We start from the raw sequence: 20582 nt of genomic DNA on the forward strand, positions 1-20582 counted from the left end.
TATGTTGATACTGATCCTTCTACATTAACAGTCAAACATTAAGATGTCCCTGATTCTGTTATGCTGGTAACCATTGATTAGGTGGGTTACATTATTTTTCACTCACATGAAAATAGTACCACTTAAATCATGACCCATAGTGAAGTTAAGGTAAGTAGTCAATTCTACAGTGGACAAATCCATTTCATCATCTTTACAGAAAATCAGTACCGCATGGATAAGTTTTTTATACGCGACAATTTTGTATTTCTTGTACTTAAAGAATCATGTTATAACTTTTATATAAAATTACACGTATGATTAACTATTCATGGTCTTATTATCTTTTATTTTGTTGGTAATTGTATATTGGATCTTCCTAATTATTTTCTTAACAAAAAAATTAAAAAATAAATATAAATTATACAGCTTATATAGTACGAAACACTTAATCAAACATTTTAATATTTTACGATGAATGCGATATAACTCATGTACAGCCTTAAATATATTAACTAAAAAAAAAAAAAAGAGGGTAATATGTTGTCGACAACAGATACCAAGGTTTAATGGAGAATTTAACTGCCTCGAAGAATAATGATGGGATGTAGGGAGGAAGAGAAGATCCCTCGGATGACTACAAAATCTGTTTAAGCAACCATTTATGTGATTTGCTTTATCTTTCTTTTCTATTCTTTTTCCCTTGAAGCTGAGCTGCCTACCACATGGTTATGCACATCAAGGTTCCATGCCCCCATCTCATGACTCTCTCACCGTCCTTACTCTGACATATATATATATATATATATATATATATACACTCTATTAACGGTTTATGTTTTTTATTAAAAAAATGTGATAACAAAATTCTCTTGTGAAGATGAACGAGAGAACAAACAACACGCAGAGCAAGAGGGTCTTAATTGCATAGTGGTCTTTTACTCGAGTCTTGAGATGTAAATACCCACATGGTACCTTTTTGTCCCTTTCATTTGGAATTTCTAGTCCGTAACACATATTTATTGTTATCATCATTTCTCTGCTTCCTTAGTATGTTATACTTTCTTAATTTGTTTAACTTATCCCTTTACAAAGAAGAGAAAGAATCTTTATTGCCTAATATACTTATGTCGATGTACTTGTTTATCTGTAAATTGTTCATGCACTTGCCATATTAACTTTCATATAGTTTTGTTCAAGCTAAAACTTGATATTCAACGTCTCCACCAACAAGGAAAAAAAAGTTTATATTAATTTAAGTTGTATTATCGTTTAAAATTACTAAAGTAATTAATAATTAGAGAAAATAGAAGTGGGATTTGCTCTCATGGATGCTTTGGGCATTGGGCTCTTAGGGATTCCCTCTATGTGGTTATCTTATCTAAATGATCCTCTCTCTCTCTCTCTCTCTCTCAATATAAAGGAATGTAACATTGGAATATATATAAATACGTCTCACTTTTCTTTTCTTTCTTGAACCACTCAAGATTCATCCCCAATTCTGCTTTACCTCTATGTCCCCTTCTTGGATTTCGAATGTTCTTTTTATATTCCTTTTCATTATTCCAATTCCATTATATTTAATCATCCAAATTGGATTTTAGACCCAACCCATCACGTGAAACTTCACAATTGAGTTTTGACATAGATTATATTCTTAGGGGATTAATTAATTAATAATTAATCACGTTCATCACATCATGTTATCCTCGCCCTTTCTCTCTGTTTATCCACAACAATTCACTCACTCAGTCTCCACCATTTCAAGCGCAACTCAAGGCGCCACCCTCTCTTTGTCTGTTACTCGGCTTTCAACGATTTCATTCCAGAGAGAAAAAAATGTTGGGTAACTGTGAGAAAATGGCAATAATCCCTCCAACAACGTCTAACAAATGGACACAGGTTCATGTCTCTCTCTTAATTATTTGACAAATACATGTCCACCCCAATTTTGTTGCTTTCCTCTTGGAAGAGAATATCGATACTGTGTTGTTATTTTTACCCTAAAACACCAACTTAAAACACTTTCTCTTTCATCTCCTTCTTCTCCTTTTTTTTCGTCTTCTTTTCTTAATTACCTTTATTTTTGCAGGCTCAAATAGATGATCACAAAATCTCTATGGGTTCCGCTGGAAGGGTTATGGAGAAACCAAGTCAAGATCTTGTGCAGCAGCAGCATCAAGCCCTCAAGTGCCCTCGTTGTGACTCATCAAACACCAAGTTCTGCTACTACAACAACTACAGTTTGTCACAGCCAAGACACTTTTGCAAAGCCTGCAAGCGATACTGGACAAGAGGTGGAACTCTGAGGAACGTTCCCGTTGGTGGTGGCTGCAGAAAAAACAAGCGTGTCAAGCGTCCAAACCTTGATGCTTCTTCTAACTCTCCTTCTAATTCTTCCACTCCCAGTTCCAATTCAAACCCTCCTTCACATTCCCACATCGATAATATTGCTTCTAGTTCCACCTCAAACCATATCATCAACCCTTTGTTTTATGGGTTACCCGGTAACGGTAATAACGGCAACTCTTGTGATGTCATGAACCTTGCTTTTCCAAGGTTCAATTTTCAGCCTCAGATGAATGCTCTTGGGTTAGGTTTTTCATCTGGGGTTATGTCCACCGAATATGGTTACCGAAATGGTTTTACTTCAAATGGCAGCAACTCGTTTCTTTCTGCTTATAATTCGATCTTTGGTTCTTCTTCAACTTGTGCACCTTCCACTCCTGTTATGGCCTCCTTGCTGAGTTCTACTTTGCTACAACAAAAAATTGTCAGTGGTGGGTTGAAGGGTGATCAAGGTAGCAACGGTTTCCAAGGATTAGCAACGCTAGAGGAGCTGCAAATGGAAGGAAATAATAGCGGTGAGAGTGTAGAGGTGGTGGCTTCAAAAGACGTGAAAGTTGAAGGACAAAACAGGTTGGAGTGGAATAATAATAATAACAATAATAGTGGCGGTGGTGGTGCTTGCCAGAACCAGATGGAGCATGTGGGTTTGTCTGATCCTAATTCGCTTTATTGGGGTGCTTGGAGTGATCAACCTAATATTGGCCCTTCAGTCACTTCTCTGATCTAGAAAGATGATGCATCGTTTTCGAACCTACATATCTCTCTCCATCGTTTAATTAAGGTCATCTTTTGGTCCTTTTCTTTAGCTCTAGGCTTAATTTAATTCTCTTTATTACTGCTACCTTTTTTTGCTCTTGGGTCAAAGTGAGTTGGTTGGTTTACTTACATTGAAAAGGGAAAAAATATTGATACTTAAAAAGGTAAAGATGAGAGGAGTTTGGGATCGGAGCGATCATGTCAGCTGCAATTGAATTACGCTTCAGCCTGTTAGTTTTATGTGTCAAGGTTGAGAATTGGTTATTTTGCGCTGAGAGGAACCTCGGATCCTCTTCTCTCATCGTGTCACCGTAGACTCTGCACAGTGTTTGATGCCTGTGGAGATCAAAAGGAGAACTTTTGGTGCAAGCTCTCCATAGTTTAGTAAGTTGGTCTTTCGTTAATTTTGTAATGTATATACAATGCAATGACATGCACTTTTTTTAATACTTTCTTATGTACTGTGATTAGTTAGATGGGGTGGGGGATTTGCTTGGTATAAGCTACTGTCCTTGGCGAAAGGAACTAATATTGGTTTCATTTTAATTTGTTAACTTACTCAACATTTGTTATGGCAAGTGGAGAAATAGGAGAGTGAGATTAATTACTTGTATTTGGGTGATTTATGTGTGTGGGGTTGATTTCATGGTTTGGGTCATATGTTCGACTTTGTAGTTTTTCTATGTTGGTAATTCAAGAAACTTTGGTCCATGCAAAGAATTTTACTATTTTTTTAAGAATATTTATCGAGTTGAGTGGACACTTCACGTTAAAGAGTACCAACAGTCCTGAAATGGTGTATAACTGCTAAGTGGGCTATGAAGTCTGGCCAAAATCTGTAGCGCACAATAGGAATTTAAGCAGGACTCGGACTCGTATGTTGTTGTCTTTTAGTGACAGGGGACATTTCGTCTATGTATCATTTCAGGTGTATAGGACCAGGTAATAGGTTGTGAAATTTCAAACTAGACAACTCCATGCATTTCACACCAGACATTCTCCACTTCCATGCTCCCAAGAATTTCCTCTTCTCTGTAGTTGGCCTGACTTCCACAAGTTGGAAGAGTGATTCAAAGTCTTCTTTCAACATATACAGTCTTTCTTTTTTTTTTAATAATTTTCTTACTTATTAATCAAACGACATTTTAATTTTTTTTTAAGATATTAAATATATTTATTGTTATATAACATTTTCTTTACAATTTGGCATATGGAATTTTGTTATGGAAAAATGAAATTATCTATTATATTGGAAATATAAAATTTAACAGTTTTTAAAACATATATATATTTAATAATTTAAAAAGTCAATAGAATGAGTCTTTTAAGAAGACTAGTTAGCTTGACCTGGATAATACTAAGAAGAAAAATGTTTTGAATTTTTTTAATTAATTGTGCTTGTAAGTAAAAATATATTACATTATTATAAGTAGGAAACACTACTAAAAGATACAGTTAACTTGTTGCTTTACTCTTGAAGAAGAAACTTGGATTAATTGTATTTTTAGAAACCCCTTTTATATTTATTGAAAAATAATTCTTTTACGCTTTCTTCTCTCTATATTTGTTGATATTATGATGTACTATTTTACAAGATGTGTAATGTGATACTACTTTTCTTTAGGGATCGAGAATGCTAACCAGTGTTACGATTTTATTAAGGAATTAAAAATATTTTTTATTAAAGGGTGTTATGAATATATTTTTATAAGATTTTATTGTAATTTTTCATGCATTATTATGGTTTTTTATTAATTAATTCTTTACTCGACATTTTTAATATATTAGTCGATAAGATCTTTCTTTAAATAAATGAGTAGTGATATTAATTTAGAAAATTGATTTCTTTACCCCTTTTATTTTATTTGACAACTGCTCTTGAATGTAATTAAATTCTATCTTAGTAAAATTTTCTTCTTGATGGACACTGCTCTTCCAGCTAGTTCAACACTTTCAAACTTTCACTTTAAATTATATTTCTTCAAGACGATGTGCATCTGTATATTGTTCTTCTCCATTCTACTTCGTTTTTTTTTTTTTAAAGACAAATAATGTTATTTATACCTATTTATGCACACTTTATCTCGCATCAGTATAGTTTTATTACCTCATTAAAACTAAGGAAAAAATTTAGGTGTTGTTTATCAATTAAAAACAGAGTTTATTTTAATAAAATATTTAGAGTTAATATTAACAGTGATTATTGAAATAAAATTCAAATTGTAATTAGTAATTGTACTTAAATTTTATGTTATAAATAATGTCATTTCGTTCCCTATACACTGGGACTGCATTGCTACCACCTTACCCAAATGTGAATTACTTGACACTAATAAATGTGCACGAAGTATTTTTGCTTTTAGTGTGCCAAATTAAAATAATCAGCATTTTCTTCTAGAAAATTTGCCTCAACTCACTTCAAAAGTTTAGTGTGCATGTATTGGCATTAGCGTTGTAGATGATATTTTTAGTTTTGGCCAAAACTGCATTGGAATTATTTTAAATAACCAAGTGCTTAGTGTATGTGAAAATCTACATTTCGTAAGTTTGGACTTATTTCTCCATTCAATTTAGGAATGAGGTTAAGAGATAGCTTTAGTTTTTTCCTTTTTTCTTTTTTAAGTTTATAGTAACATTATGTTGCTTAATTAATTTTTAATTAAAAAAAGAACAAAAATTTTGAAAGGTTAAAAATCTTCGTATAATTATCATTAAATATATTCTTTTCTTTTCTTCTCCTAAACTTAATTTCTAAAATAAATTCTAACTTTTGTTTTGGTCTTTTAATTTTTTATAAGTCCTATATTTTTTTTTTCAATTTGACCTTAATTTTTCAATTGTTATAACTTTTTACCGTAATAATTCATAAATAAAACCAATAAAAAATAAAATAAAATATCAAAACACTAATTTGATGAGATATTTACTTACTATTATATATATATATATATGGGGAAGAATCTTCTTACACTGGTATAAGATTAAAAACTCTTACACTTAATCTAAATCTTTCATTTAACTTATATCTAACAATCAGTGAAATAATAAATTATAACTCATTAGATGTAAGTTAAATGAAAAATTTAGATTAAATGTAAAAAGTTTTAGACTCATATCAGTGTAAAAAAATTATATATATATATATATAATTCTATCAAGAGTCCATCAAATTAAAAAAGTAATAATATTTTATTATTATCTTGACCAGATACTTACTATAATTATTGTTTTAAAAAAATGTTATTATCTTTTTGTTTATTTGCCATTGTTTTCCATTTTTTTTATAGTTAATTGCGTATATTTTATTTATCCTATTGGACGCAAATAATTTGTCTATATATTTCCTTTTATTTCCGTATTTCTAAAAATAGAATATCTTGAATGATTTGAACTGAGCAAGAGCCACTAAAACTTTATTTAGAAGAATAACTTATCTTATATATATATACAATTTATGTTTTATCCCTTTCTATATATAAATCTTTAATAATCATGAATTTTTTATTATTTTATTATTTATTTTATATTCGAATTAATATAATATTATTAATTATATTCAAATTAAAAGAAAAGATTTTAAAAGATAATAATTAGAAAATTGGTTAGTTATTAATCAATTTTTTTCTACTTGTTCCTGGAGTAAAAAGAGTTCCATATGTTCTTGAATAACTTCCCTTTTGATATTTACATACTTTAAGTTAACTTGTTTATTATATTTGAGTTTGGGTGGGCATCGATACCCATTGTATATAGAACAAAGAAATGGCGTATGTCATCGTTGTTATCATGTAATTTTCCGTTTACAATATTATTTTTATCAGAAAACTATATAATTACCAAAGAGTCTCTGTAAGGCTATTGCTAAAAGTATCATTTGTAAATCTCTCTCTCTCTATATAGATATGCCAACAATTTAAATAATAAATTTAATCCAAAATTTTATTTTATACTGTGTTATTTGATAAATTATGTATGAAACTTGACTTAATTTTATTGAAATTTCAATCTAAAACGTTATTTATGTAATATATTCTAGTAAAATATAAATATATTATCAAAATAAAAATAAAACCTTAGTATTTGAACATGAAAATGGATTTACTAGCTCTAGTTTTTTCAATAACTTACTTTATTTAATTTTTTTAAAACTTAAATTTTTATCAGTCTAATTATTAAAATAACAACTCATATTAAATAATCAAGTTCACAATATTTTATATATTTTAAAAAAATTTTAAAATTTATAAATAATTTTATTTTAATTCACAGTAGTTTTTTCAAAAAATAAAAAATAAAATAAAACATCAAACTATTTTATATTTAATATATATAATTATGAAAAAAATATCGCAACTAATTATTTTATATAATATGTATCAAAATGTAATTTTTAAAAGAATTATAAAAATATAAGTTTTAAAAATTGTCACTGAAGATTGTTTTTGTAAATTCAAAAATTTTAGAGATAAATCCTCGAAAAGCTATAAAAAAAAAAATAAAATATATATATATATATATATATATATATATATATATAAATTCAGTGATGATTTTTTTAAAAATATTAAAAATTATAAAAAGGTTAGAATTTGTCAATTATAATTTAAAAAATTATATACATGTGCGCGCGCGTGAGGAAAGCAGAAATGTCCGCAGTATTCAATGTCTTTTTTACCGAGTGGATCCAGGGTCTTAATAGATCATCCAAAAATCTTACTCCTCGTTAGTTTGTTTTTTTTATAAGTTGCTTTGAATTATGTAACTTAATGTTCTATCATATTTATTAAACTCCAGTAAAAAAAATATCATTTAAAAAATTAAAACTGTTATTTTATTTTTCATGTCAAATTTGAAAATTTTAATTAAATAACTTAAAAGTGTGTTATTTAAACTTTGTGTGAATGCTTAGAAGAGAAAAAAGAAAAAAATTTAAACTTTTAATTATGAGATGTTTAATATTGAAACAAGAATGTGAAATAAGTTTAAATATAAACGATATTATTTTATTTTTTTAAAATTAATATTATTAAAATTAAATTAAAAAAATTAGAAAAAATTTAATTTAAAAATTATTATATTTAAAAAAAAATAGAATTCTAACCATAATAGTGTGGTAGAGAAAAAAAAAATCTAAAATAAAAGAATTTAATAGACCAACTTTAAGAAAAGTTTTCGATAGTGTAGACAAATCCCTTAATCCAAACTAACTTCTTCAAGGATTGTGATCTTATTTTGAAATACAAATACATCTTATCTCAAGAATCAAATAAAGCTTATGTAAAATGCTAAAAAATGCTATCTGAATAAAACGTATAAGAAAAAGATAATAACAAGCATTACAAATTTTTATTTTCATATTCTATTTAGCGATGGAACTGGAAAACAAATAATCATCTTATCAACAAACAATTATAAATACGCAAGTCTTTTTCAGATCTAAAAGTAAAAAAATAAAAGTTCAGTACGCTTTCAATCTCAACGTCAATGGATTCTTCAAAAGAGATTCTTTTTGCTACAATGGAAAGAAGTAGAAGGCATCTAATAGAGTTACAGATGAGCAGGTTGAACGTCACCGACCCAAACCTTCTGGCGAATGCGAGTTTCTTCTGCTCCCCTTCACTTCATCCTGTGGCTCTCAATTACTTCCAACACACAGGTCCTAAATCTGACAAGAAACCACCCTCGACAAAATATACTAGAAGTAACATCATACTTCTCAAAAAGGCAATCAAGAATTCCATGTTGAAGAAGGGTGGGGAAGAAGCTGTGTTTGCAGAAAACAATATGGTTATAAAGCGCAAACCATCTACATTTCAAACTCGTCACAAACACTTCCAAATTAGGCCTTCTCGACTCTCCATCATGTCTAGTGCTTCGGAATAATTTTATTTTAGTTTATTTCAGTTTAGTTTAATCTCGTAATTGTCAAGAACAAGAATACGAGAATTGGTGGCAATTATTTTTTAAATCTTTAAGTGAATTGGGTAATGATTATTTATTGTTTGAGAGGCTGATATTTATGATGTGACATGAAGTACTTTGTTAGTGTTCCTATTAGTTTTAGTTTATAATGCGTACAAACAAAATTCAATATTCTTTCATGAATATTCATCACGTTGTTTATCATATTATCTTCTTCTAATAAAAATTAAAATGGGGTTCATTACTTGTCGCTTTCATAGTATAATTGTGATCTTTTGCATTATGGCAGACTCATTAGTCAGTATATTCAATGTTACATTAGGTTAAGTACTTTTCAAGTCAGTTTATTTATGATATTTTGAAGTTTTGGGAGATGTTGCTCTATGGACCAGATTATCTTTAATCCCCGCTTTTCTCTGGCAAAACTCCATAAATGATGACAGTCAATGCATCTAATGGCTCAAAGGAACCAAAATAAAACTTCAAAAGAATGAAAAGAATGGGGCCTTTGAATTCATCTTATGGTTGGGAGGATAAAAATATACAACACAAAGTTGCCAATTTGATTGTTGTGTTATATTTGCATCTTTGTCTCTAATTAGTCTGATGTAAGAGGCTTGGATCTTTCTATCGTAGCCTAGTAAAATTATGCTTGTTTCATAGAAAAGGACTCTGTGACTCTTCTTTTGTTCCATGATATGGCACTATAGTTTTGTTGATTTGATTCATTTAAACGATTGTAATCAACGCTGGAGAGGAAACAATTTGATCTAGCTCAAGCATATTCGATCCACTAATTGAGTGAGTCATAATTGAATATAAATTTATTTATTTAAGGTAAAATTTTATAAGGTAAAGTCAACCATGAGTTAACATATTTAGTAGCTGTAAGTACTTTGTGTGGTCGTTAGATTTACTTTAAAATTATTTTATGACGGTAATTTGATGCCATTAGTCAATAAGTTTAGTTTTGATCTGTTTGCAATTTAGTCCTTAAATAGAAAAAAGTAAAAATTGTAAATAAAGCTGTCATGTAAGATATATAGGCGTGATATCTGTCAAGGGACGTTGACCAGTCTTTTTTAATTTAAATAATTTAATAATAAATTCAAATTGAACATTTCTTTTATAATTTTTAGTAGATAACATTATCATTTAAAATAAAATTTTTAGTTGATAACATTAACATTCAAAATAAAATTTTTGGTGATTGCTCTGTTACTTGTAAAACTTAAAATAATATTTTATATTTTCTTTATGTTAATAGTTGTGATTTTTATAATATTTTAAAATATGAAAGTATTAATTTTTTAAACTAAAAATAAAAAAGTATTAATATCTTTTTCAACTAAATCAACAATTTTGTTGTTTATCAATTTAAAATTAACTTTTGAGATTGTTTCAGTGTAAGATTAGATATTAAACTCTCTTAATTACAAATGTATTGGAGATTTTACCTAAAATTTTTAGAAGAGAAACTATTGTAATTCAAAATTATAAGAATAAAATTGTTAAAAAAATTTCAGTTCTTAATTTTGTAAATTGTATACTATTGTATTTTTTTAATTTTAAATTTGTAATAAAATATTTCTTGATTAAAATTAGTAGAATTAAACTGATCAAATTTATAATATATTATATATGTTATTTTTTTTAAATTTTAAATTAAATAAAAATATTTTAAAATATAGATGAGAATTGAAAATATAAGATAAAAAATTTGGGTAAACTAAAGTTTAAAACATCAAATTTAATATTGGTAAAAAAATTAAATTAAATTTTTTTCCATATTTTTATATTTATTCTATTATCACCCAATTAAAATTTTCTATTCAGTTCTTTCACTTAATCTTATTTTTTATGATTTGCAAATTTATTTATTTGTTATTATTTCTGAATGCAAAATACTAATATTATATTTTAAAATTTTTAAAATATTAAATGGTTGAAAGATAGAATATAAATTAAAATTTTCTTTTATAAATTTCTTTCTTATAACATGCACACAAAATAAACTTACATGATTAAAATAATAACAATATATGCAAAAAGTTCATTTGAAGTTTTGGGTGACAAAAAATATCATTTAATTGGTTGAGATAAAGTCCGTAAATCTAAGTTTAATGAGGGCTTGGGCTTTAGGGAAATCCATCTTGTGAATCAAGCCTATATTATGATGGGACCCTGATTTTAGGGAAACTCATCTTGTGAATAAAGCCTATATTATGAAATTATGTTGGAGGATTATTTTCTCTCCAACTGTCCTGTGGGTCCAAGTATTTAGGAGTAAATATAAATTTTCTCTTGAAAAAATATTACTTCTAGTAAGTATCAAAATTGCTCTTATATGTGGAATAACATTCTCTCAATTTGGAAGTCTTTTTATAATGGGTTGAGTTGGGTCCTGGGCGATGGGATGACCATCCGTTTTTGGATGGATAACTAGATTCTTAACAAGCAGTGCCTTAGTCAATCTACTTTGCAATCTTTCCCTGAAAATGAGATGAATGACCTTATGGTGATGTTTGTCCAAAATGGTTGTTGGAACTGGACCAGAATCAAGAATCGTTTTCTTGAATCCATTTGCGAGTTGATTGCTCAAATTAATCCTCTTAATTTGGCAAGGGGTAGGACTTGTTTTTTTGGAAATTTACTGGAAATGGTGTTTTCTCCATTAAATCTATCTATAAATTTATTTTTGTCCCTGATCAGCCTCTAGTCCAGAATCAGAATATTTTTAATCTTGTCTGAAGATGGGTAGGTCTTCCAAACATTAAGCTTTTCGTATGAAAAAGAGTTCATAGTAAACTTTTTACTAATGACGAGAGATGTAATCGTATCATGACTAACTTTGTTGTTTGTGCTATGTGTGATGAAGCTACTGAGACAGTAATTTATGTCCTTAAGAACTGATGTTTTGCTATACTAATTTGAAATCAATTGATTATCCTTGATAGTTAGTTTTTATTTTTCAGTAAAGGATTAACTAATTGGCTGATATTTAATTTATTTGATTCTAGGTTTCCTATGTATCTTCATTAGAATTTATTATTTTGTATTACATTTTAGAGTTTGTGGGACAATAGAAAAAAAGGAGATTTTTCAAAATTCTTCCCTTACTGCTGAGTCCTTGTTGCATAAAATTAATTTTGATTTTGATTTTTTTCTTTGTGGCAGGTCTTCTCATGGGATGGATTCTGGATGGCTGGGACTTGAAAGTTTAAACAAATTTCAACCCTATGGACTTGCAGCTCAAGCCAAATGTTGATGGAGCTGTCTCCTAATCTGCTGGAACTGCTGGTTGTGGAGATCTTATTAGAGATAGTGATAGCGAACTCATTGTTGATTTGTTAGATACGTGTTCTTCCCTTGCTGCAGAACTTTGAGGTGTTTTTGGAGTCTAAAACTTGTTCTTAGTAAAAAAAATTCACCTTATTTAAATTGAATGTGATTCTATGGAGACTATCTCTTTAATTGTTAACTATCAGAATAATAGTCATCCTCTATACTTTATAATTAGTAGGATTAAGGGTTTGTTGAGAGGGCCATGTTCTATGAGAAATCGATCAGAGTATGAATTTGTTAGCTAAATTTGGGGCTCAGGATGATTTATTTTTTCTATATTTTGATAAGACTCCTCCTTCTTTGTTGGTTGAATTTTTTTGATGTCTAGATTCTTAGATATGTGATGTAAGTTTTTGTTTATTTTTAAACTTTTAAGCTTCATTTATTTAAAAAAAAAAGTGATTAAATAGTGTTAAATTATCTATAATATGATATGCTATGAGTTTTGTGAATATAAAATTTTAACAATACATTTATTTTATATTAAGGATTTATTTGTTAAAATAAAAGTCTTCAACCTGAACATAAAAATATTTAAGGTGTCTGATAAAAAACGTTTACATCCTAGTAATCTAAAATATTTCAAGGACTTTAAAGAAGAAAAATAAAAATAAAAACCTACTATCACGTCACGGGTAAAATTCCTAACTCATTTGTGTACCAAATTACCCACTAACTCACGATGAATGGAACTATTTTATAATATATGTTTTTCATTCTTCCAATACCTATGCCTTCAAAATAAACTTTTATGTCGGTATTATATAGATTAACTAATTTACTAGTCCTTAGATGTATTGGTATTTTATTTTAGAATATGTATATATAATATTCCATAAATAAAGAATAAAATATTATATTTTTTAAAATAATTATATATAATAAAACTATTAGCAATATATATAAATATTTTAAATAATAATTTTTTAAAAATTTATTTTTACTTAATTTTACTATTACAAATAGTATGTAACAAAATAATAATGATACAATAAATTTAAATAATTTTAAAATATAAAAAATTCAATTAAATATGGATAAATAATATATATTAATAATTATTAATTTAAAAGATGAGATTATTAAAAGAAAATTTAAATTTAATAAAATATAAAAATTTAAGATATTTTTTTGTAAAAATTGATATTTAGAATATATATATATATATATATATATATAATAAAAAATTAAATAAAAATTTTAATCTCTAAAATTTAGAAAAAAAATTAACAAAGATGTAGGTGAATAAAACATAAAAATATTAATAGTATAACTCACATTCTTCTTAATTAATTTTTAATTTTAAAATATACACGCAACAAACTTTAAAGAAAAATAATTTTAGGAACTTTCACTTCTCAAAAATTATATTTCAATAAAAATTGATAATAAAAAATAATTTTTATAATTTTTTCATAATATGTTCAAATTTTTAAAAAAAGGAAAAAAAGAAAATACTAAAAATTTCTCCTAATTCTCCAAAAATTGAGGGGATTTGAAAGGAGAAAAAGCATTAAAAAATAAAATATTCTATTTTAAAATTTAAAACTCAAAATTATCATATATATATATATATATATTCTCAACAAATCCTTCTTAATATTATTTTCCTTTAATGTGTTTTGCTTTTCCTAGTAACAAGCCTCTCTATTTCTTTTTAATACATCCTCATTTTACTCTCACAAATTGTATATACACAGAGATTAATTTATTAATATCAGGGATTAAATTTATACATGTACAATAATGTCTTTATTTTAGAAAAAGTTGAATTGAAGAATATTAGGTTGACACGTCATTTCTTTAGAAATAAATAAAAATGTAATAATAGAAAAATGGGCATGTGGGAATGATCAATTGACAACTTCCTAATTAGGCAAATCCAGTCTTTTCAATGAAAAATCCAGAGAGAAAAAATGAGACCCGTGTCTGCCTCCAGTCCAGGGAAGAGGCAAATCTTTGACGATAGTGCTTTACAAGTTGCTATTTTCTACAAACACCAAAAACGCAAAATGTTTTTGGAGACATGAAGAGGGACAATAGATTGGCGAGTTAGGAAAAAGCACCAATCCAACAGAGCCATTTGCTTTTCTTCAACTTGAAAATCAATTTTTCAAAGAAATTTGCACCAGTAGACAATAGAGGTTGTCGGGCACAAAACATAAACTCCAGTTCAAATTCCTACCCTCTATTATTCTTACTAAGGAAAATGTTTTTACATACATTTTTCCACACTTGTACCTTAAATGCAAGGTGGAGGATCCTAGTTAATGAGGTGGTGGGGCCCTAATCAGATTCAGGGAAGAAACGCGGGATTAAAAAGGGAAATGAATGAATTTTGGAATGAATACCCTCTGTTTAACTTTTTAAATTGAGTTTCACAAGATCCATACAAGGACAAATAACGTTGTTTTGCATGCATCCTGTGCTCTCTGAACTCGACGGAAAATCCACATTGACATAATGTAACTAGAATAAAGAAAAATATATATTTCTATTAATTTTAATTAATAAATCCTGTAATTAATCATGACAAATCATGGCTTGACAAGAAAATGTCTCAGATTTTGAAAGTACTATGTCATATTATTTAATAAGATAAAAAAATAAATTTAAAACTAAATGTGGTTATAAAGTAAAGAGCATTTGATTTCCTCTTGACCTGAGAAAAAATGGATCCCATTAGTGACCCCCGTATGCACAACTAACAACTAGATACGGAACCATCTTTTTCATCAACTTTCTAGATCCAAACCAAGATTTCACCTCTTTCTGCATGGCTTTAGCACAAGTCGCCTTAATCCTCGTTAATTGGCTATTCCACTTTCCTTTTTAGACTTCTGTTTAACACTATCTAACAAGTCAACTAATTTTCTGAGAAAGGCGAGGATCGGAAGAAACAGAAAGCTCGCAACTTTACCTTCTAAACGTATATAAATAATCAAGTTATTGTATCTCAAGTTTCCAAACCTAACCCGACCCAGAAAATCTCTATGATACGAGAAACAAAATGACTAGGATTATTAACTTTTTCACTTTCCAATAAAAAACACGTTTTCATAAAATTGTGTAGTTTAAATTCATTTATGCATGCATCTCAATTATATTTAATAGCTTAAAATTAATATCAAAATTAATTTTACCCAGCTTTAAATCAACCGAATAACTTCGAATACCCACATAATAAAATCCTCTTCTATCCAAAGTTTACACAATGAATCAGATAATAATTAATACATATCATGCTACAATACTAAAATACTTGAATAAATCAAACATACGGAGCTGATGGCAAGACAAATAAATTAATTGCTCTCTGCATTTTAAGGGTACAATGCAACTGCAATATATAAACCAATAGGATTATTGAGGAGGCCCAATCCCATACCCAGGTAGATCGGGGTAAAGACTCGGGTTGAAAGAAGAAGAACCACCTCTGATATTATTCTGATCAGAGTTACCACTGATGGAAGTGGGTTTGACAGTACTCCACAAAGAGGCATCAGAACTAGTCCTTTGGTTTGTAGCATTATTGAGCAATCTTTGTGACCAATTATGAGAATGAGAATTAACAGCAATGTTACTAGCCACGCTTGATGGAACTGGAATGAAACCTTGTGGTGCACGATACAGAGAGTTCACCCTATCTCTGTTTGCCATCTGATAGAAGCCAGATAGAAGAGGCGAATTAGAAGAACCCGTAACATCACTGGCAGTGAGAGAAGACAAGTACCCACCAAGGCCAAGTTGATAATTCGGGGTAGTGGTTGACTGAACCAAAGTGGGTGGTGGAGAAGGCCTAGTCAACGTTGTCAAATTTGGCTGAGGTTGAGTTTGTGAAATGGAAGATGAAGAAATTTTGGCACGTTTCCCCTTACGGGAAGTGCCACCAATTGGAATGTTCCGGAAGGTTCCACCTTGTGTCCAGTACCTCTTACACGATTTGCAGAAGTGGCGAGGCTGTGACAAGCTATAGTTGTTGAAATAGCAGAACTTTGTGTTCAAAGAATCGCAGCGTGGACATTTCTGATGCTGCTGAGGTTGTTGTGCTGGTGCTGGTGCTGCTCGCTGAGGTTGTCTATTCTTAACACTCCCTTCCCCTTGTTCCATATCTCAGGGTGTGTACTGTAGTGTTTTTTTCTTGTGGATGGGGTTAATTTGCCTAGTATTTATAATATGGTCGGTGGGTTGGATTTGGATTTGGATTTGGATTTGGATAGGAATTAAAATTGTGTTTGTGTTTCAGATTTTGAGAGGTTGTATGAGGCTCTACGTGTCTGTGTTCTGTTGTTGAGATTCTTTTACAGTGTGACCAAAACCGCGGCGATCATTATCATTATTACTTTGTGAATGTTTTACTACCTACCTCGCTCTCCGAACTTTGTCAAAACATTATGAGCATATCTGAAACTAAGTATTGGAATTAATTCTCTAGGATTATTTCATTAAATCTCAGGGGATTCTCTCAATCTACCCTCAATAAATGTTTGGGGACTGAAGTATTTAGTATACCAAATGATAAAGATGAGAAAATAGAAACTTGCTGTTTCTGCCTCTACAAATTTGGGTGATGGGGGATTGATTTGAAACGTGTACAAGGTCCAAAAATGAATAGTCTCAATCTGAGGTGGAGAGAGGGTGAAACTGGATTATGGGTATGGTGAGAGAGAAGCTTGTGAGACTATGATAAAAACAAAATAAATGGGGTGGAGTGTGTGGAGTCCCTTCTCTCACCAACCAAGAGGGCATAAAAATGGAATGAAAATAATGCAAGTGTTGATGTTCTTGAGCTTTGGTGAAGGAACTATAGAAAAGAAAAGGGGAACAAACACCACCTGAAACTTATTTCTCAGAGTTGATCTTTCTCTATCAGTCCTGACTCTGAATAAGGTAACGAGCAGAAAATAATAAAGAGAAGAAAATTAATTCAGCAATATTGTACCGAGGCGGCGGTGCATGTAAGTCGAGAGAAAATGAAAATATGAAATTGATAATTTTGTAATTTTTAAAGTTTTATATTTAATTTATTTATTTTTTTATTTTTTTAATTTCTAATTTATTCAAATACATTTTAAGTTAGTTCTTGCGGTAAATTAATGTTAGTAAAAATTTTAACTTAACATATCATGGCTCAAAAAGATATCTGTAATTTTTAAGACAGTAATTATTAAAATTTACTACTAAATTTACCCAGTTTTTCAAATTCTAAAAAACAATTTTATCTCTCATTTACTTGAATATATTTTTTAATTGATGCGCATCAATTAGTATTAATATATTAAGTTGATTACTTTTACTAAATGTTATTAACGTCTATTAATAATAAAAATTAATGTATATTATTTGAATAATTCAAATGCTAAAATACATTATTTATCAAGTTAAGGATGAAAATTATATAGAGAACGAGGAAGAGAGTAGAGTAAAGTGATAATTTAATTAAAAAAATTAATCACTTAGGATGGATAACGAAACGGAATGATTGGTTTTTCATATAAAATTAATAAATATATTTTTAAAAAATAACTTTAAAGCTAATTGAACTTAAGCTAAAAATAAAAATTTGTATTATATCAAATATATAATAATTTTTTTCAATTATATAGAATCATTCTTCAAAATATTATATTGTGTAAATTGATTAAAAATGTGAAAAAAAATTGTTCATCAAAGAAAAAAAATATGTAAGAAAAGAAAAATTTTACATTTACTTAAAAATATTATGTTCATTGAGACTTAAACTTAAGATTATATGTTAAGACGAAATAACTCTTTACTATTTAAAGATAAAATAGAGATTAAAAAGAATTAAAAAAAACTATTTATTTATTAAAAAGTAATAATGTAAACTAATATTAAAAATGTTATCATTTTAAATTATTTTATTTTATTACAGATTTATGTGAACAATTATAAAAGTGGTTTCAGTTAATTTAAGTAGAGTTTTAGTGTATTAAATTGTATCTATTAAAAAACACTTATGGTCTAAATCAAATTTAAGAATATATATATATATATATATATATATATATATATATATAATTGAGTATCATTTTGTGAAAAGTTTGATGAAATATCGAAAAGCTTCTCAAACACTCTTCTTTATCCTTTTCTATTTTTAGAAATTTTATTCTATTTCATAATTTAGATTTCAAATTTCAAATTATAAAAAAGTAATAATTATGTCCTAATAATGTTATTTATTATTTGTCATTTTTAATATATGTATATTATTTTGACATGATATATTGAAGTCTATTCCAATAATTTACAGAAGAAAAGAAACCCAATAAACACCTAAAAAAATAAATAAAACCTACCACCAAACTCTATTAAAAATTTAAAATAAGTTTTATGTGCTTTGAAATCAGTTTTACATGCTCTAAAATATTGAAGCTTTTCTTGCCTACCATTACAAGAGTTTTATTTCTTTTGTCATCATGTTTGATTATCCTTTATTTTATTACTTCTTCATATTTAGTTTACCCTTCTTCACATTGATTTAACATATTAGGTTCCATCAAAAGACTTTTACTATAGACTTTCCTTTCAATGTTTTTTTGCCTTTTGCTTTCGCAAAGAATCTTTCAAATGAAATCACACGATAACATTACGCATGATTCTTATATTTTTTTTCCCTATAGTATAAATTTGAAATCAATTTTATATACTTTGCAGTCTTGAAGCTCTTTTGCCTACCATTACAAACCTTTGTAGGTGAATAAAAGAAAAGTTAAGCAATGAAGTCAAGTATCATCTGCATTTTGTTTTATCGTGTCTTTATATTTAGTTCTTCCTTATTCACATTTTTTAAAATCAATTTGGTGTGTCTGACTCCATTACTCTTTCTTTCGACATTTACAAACTTTGTAGATAAATAGAAGAAATATTAATCAATGTAAGTTAGGTGTAATTTATATTTTATTTTTTTTATGTATTCATGTTCTGTTTATTCTTTTTCACATTGTAACTGTATAAACACTCTAAAAAATAAATTCTCTCAGCACTGACAGCAAGCTCTCTCAAGTCTTTTTTTTTATTAGTTTTGTTTACTTTGCGACTCTACTATTCTATATCCTTTATGATAAATCCTGCATTTGAATAGAAGGAAAGCTTAAGAAAGCAAACTCAGGTATCATCTCCATTTTTTTTTCTTACACTTTCATATATGGTTCATACTTCTTCTTCCTCTTTCATTTTTTTATTATTTCTTTTTTCTTTTATACGATTTACAGAGCATTATTGTTTTTTTATATTTTAATTGCTTACACACCATTGCTATGCATTTTTCCATTGTTTGACAAGAATAAGCTCAAGTATCATCTCCATTTTTGTTCACCCTTTCTTTTTATTATTATTCATTACTTTGTTTTTTTATATAGAATATTTATATAGTTTTATTTTTTTAATATTTTGATTTCTTGCTTACATACTTTTGTTATGCATTTTTCTACTATTTAGCAAGAATAAACATTAATAAAGATTAATTAACGAAACATAAGTATGACCTTTGTTATACATTTTTTCATTTATTTTCATTTTTTTCATTGTTATGCTTTTTTTATATTTTGATTGCTTACACATATTTGTTATGCATTTTTCTATTGTTTGGCAGAACAAATGTTAATAAAGGTTAACTAATGGAACTTAGTATGACATTTGTTATGCATTTTTTCACTTATTTTCATTTTCTCATTGTTATGTTTTTTTATATTTTGATTGCTTACACATTTTTATTTGTGAATACCCAATTTTATATGGGTCCCTGTCAAAAATAAATTTTAAAACAAAAAATTAAATATAATAATTTCTTTTTTTAAGAGGTTAAGAAAATAGATAAAAAAATTAATTTAAAATTTAAATTCAAATTTTTAATTTTTAAATATAAAATCAGATTTAGAAATGGTCAAAGTAGTTAGTAGATTTTTAGAAAAACGGATAAAAAAGAAAAAAATTAATTATTAGTCATCAGAAAATAAGGAGCCTTTATTAGAATCTAGGGTTTTAGAAAATGCCTATAAATAGGAAGTTTAGGTCTTCAGAAGGGAGACTTTGAGGTAGACACCTTTTATTTTTTACAAAAAAGATACTTTGAGAGTACAGAGAGAAAAAGAAAGATAATTCAAGAGAGAAAACTCAAGAAACGAAGAGAAAGAGGAGATTCAAGAAGAGAAAGAGGAGATTCAAGAGAGAGAACTCGAGAAACAAAGAAAAAGAGGAAAGAACTAAAA

General features: G+C 28.0%; 2 protein-coding genes across 3 annotated transcripts; one reads left to right on the top strand and one right to left on the bottom strand.

Moving 5' to 3' along the window:
• Positions 1-1459: 1459 nt before the first annotated feature.
• LOC113858119 (dof zinc finger protein DOF1.4-like) lies at positions 1460-4263 on the top strand. Of its 2 annotated transcripts, XR_003503334.1 has the most exons (3): positions 1460-1881; positions 2072-3109; positions 4013-4263. XR_003503334.1 is itself a non-coding variant. In XM_027490598.1 (2 exons), exons 1-2 carry the CDS (start codon positions 1819-1821, stop codon positions 3053-3055), a joined length of 1047 nt encoding a protein of 348 aa, XP_027346399.1. In that variant the 5' UTR covers positions 1460-1818; the 3' UTR covers positions 3056-3791. The 2 variants fall into 2 exon arrangements, 1 of the variants encoding a protein (XP_027346399.1); XM_027490598.1 differs by lacking the exon at positions 4013-4263 and having other exon boundaries at positions 2072-3791.
• Positions 4264-15714: 11451 nt separating this feature from the next.
• Positions 15715-16461, bottom strand: LOC113859883 (dof zinc finger protein DOF1.4-like). Its single transcript, XM_027492548.1, has one exon. The coding sequence runs from the start codon at positions 16459-16461 to the stop codon at positions 15715-15717; it is 747 nt and encodes a 248-aa protein (XP_027348349.1).
• Between the last annotated feature and the right edge of the window lie 4121 nt (positions 16462-20582).

The sequence above is a fragment of the Abrus precatorius genome, unplaced genomic scaffold (genome assembly GCF_003935025.1).
Source record: "Abrus precatorius isolate BTA unplaced genomic scaffold, Abrus_2018 Scaffold2, whole genome shotgun sequence".
Lineage (NCBI taxonomy): Eukaryota > Viridiplantae > Streptophyta > Magnoliopsida > Fabales > Fabaceae > Abrus > Abrus precatorius.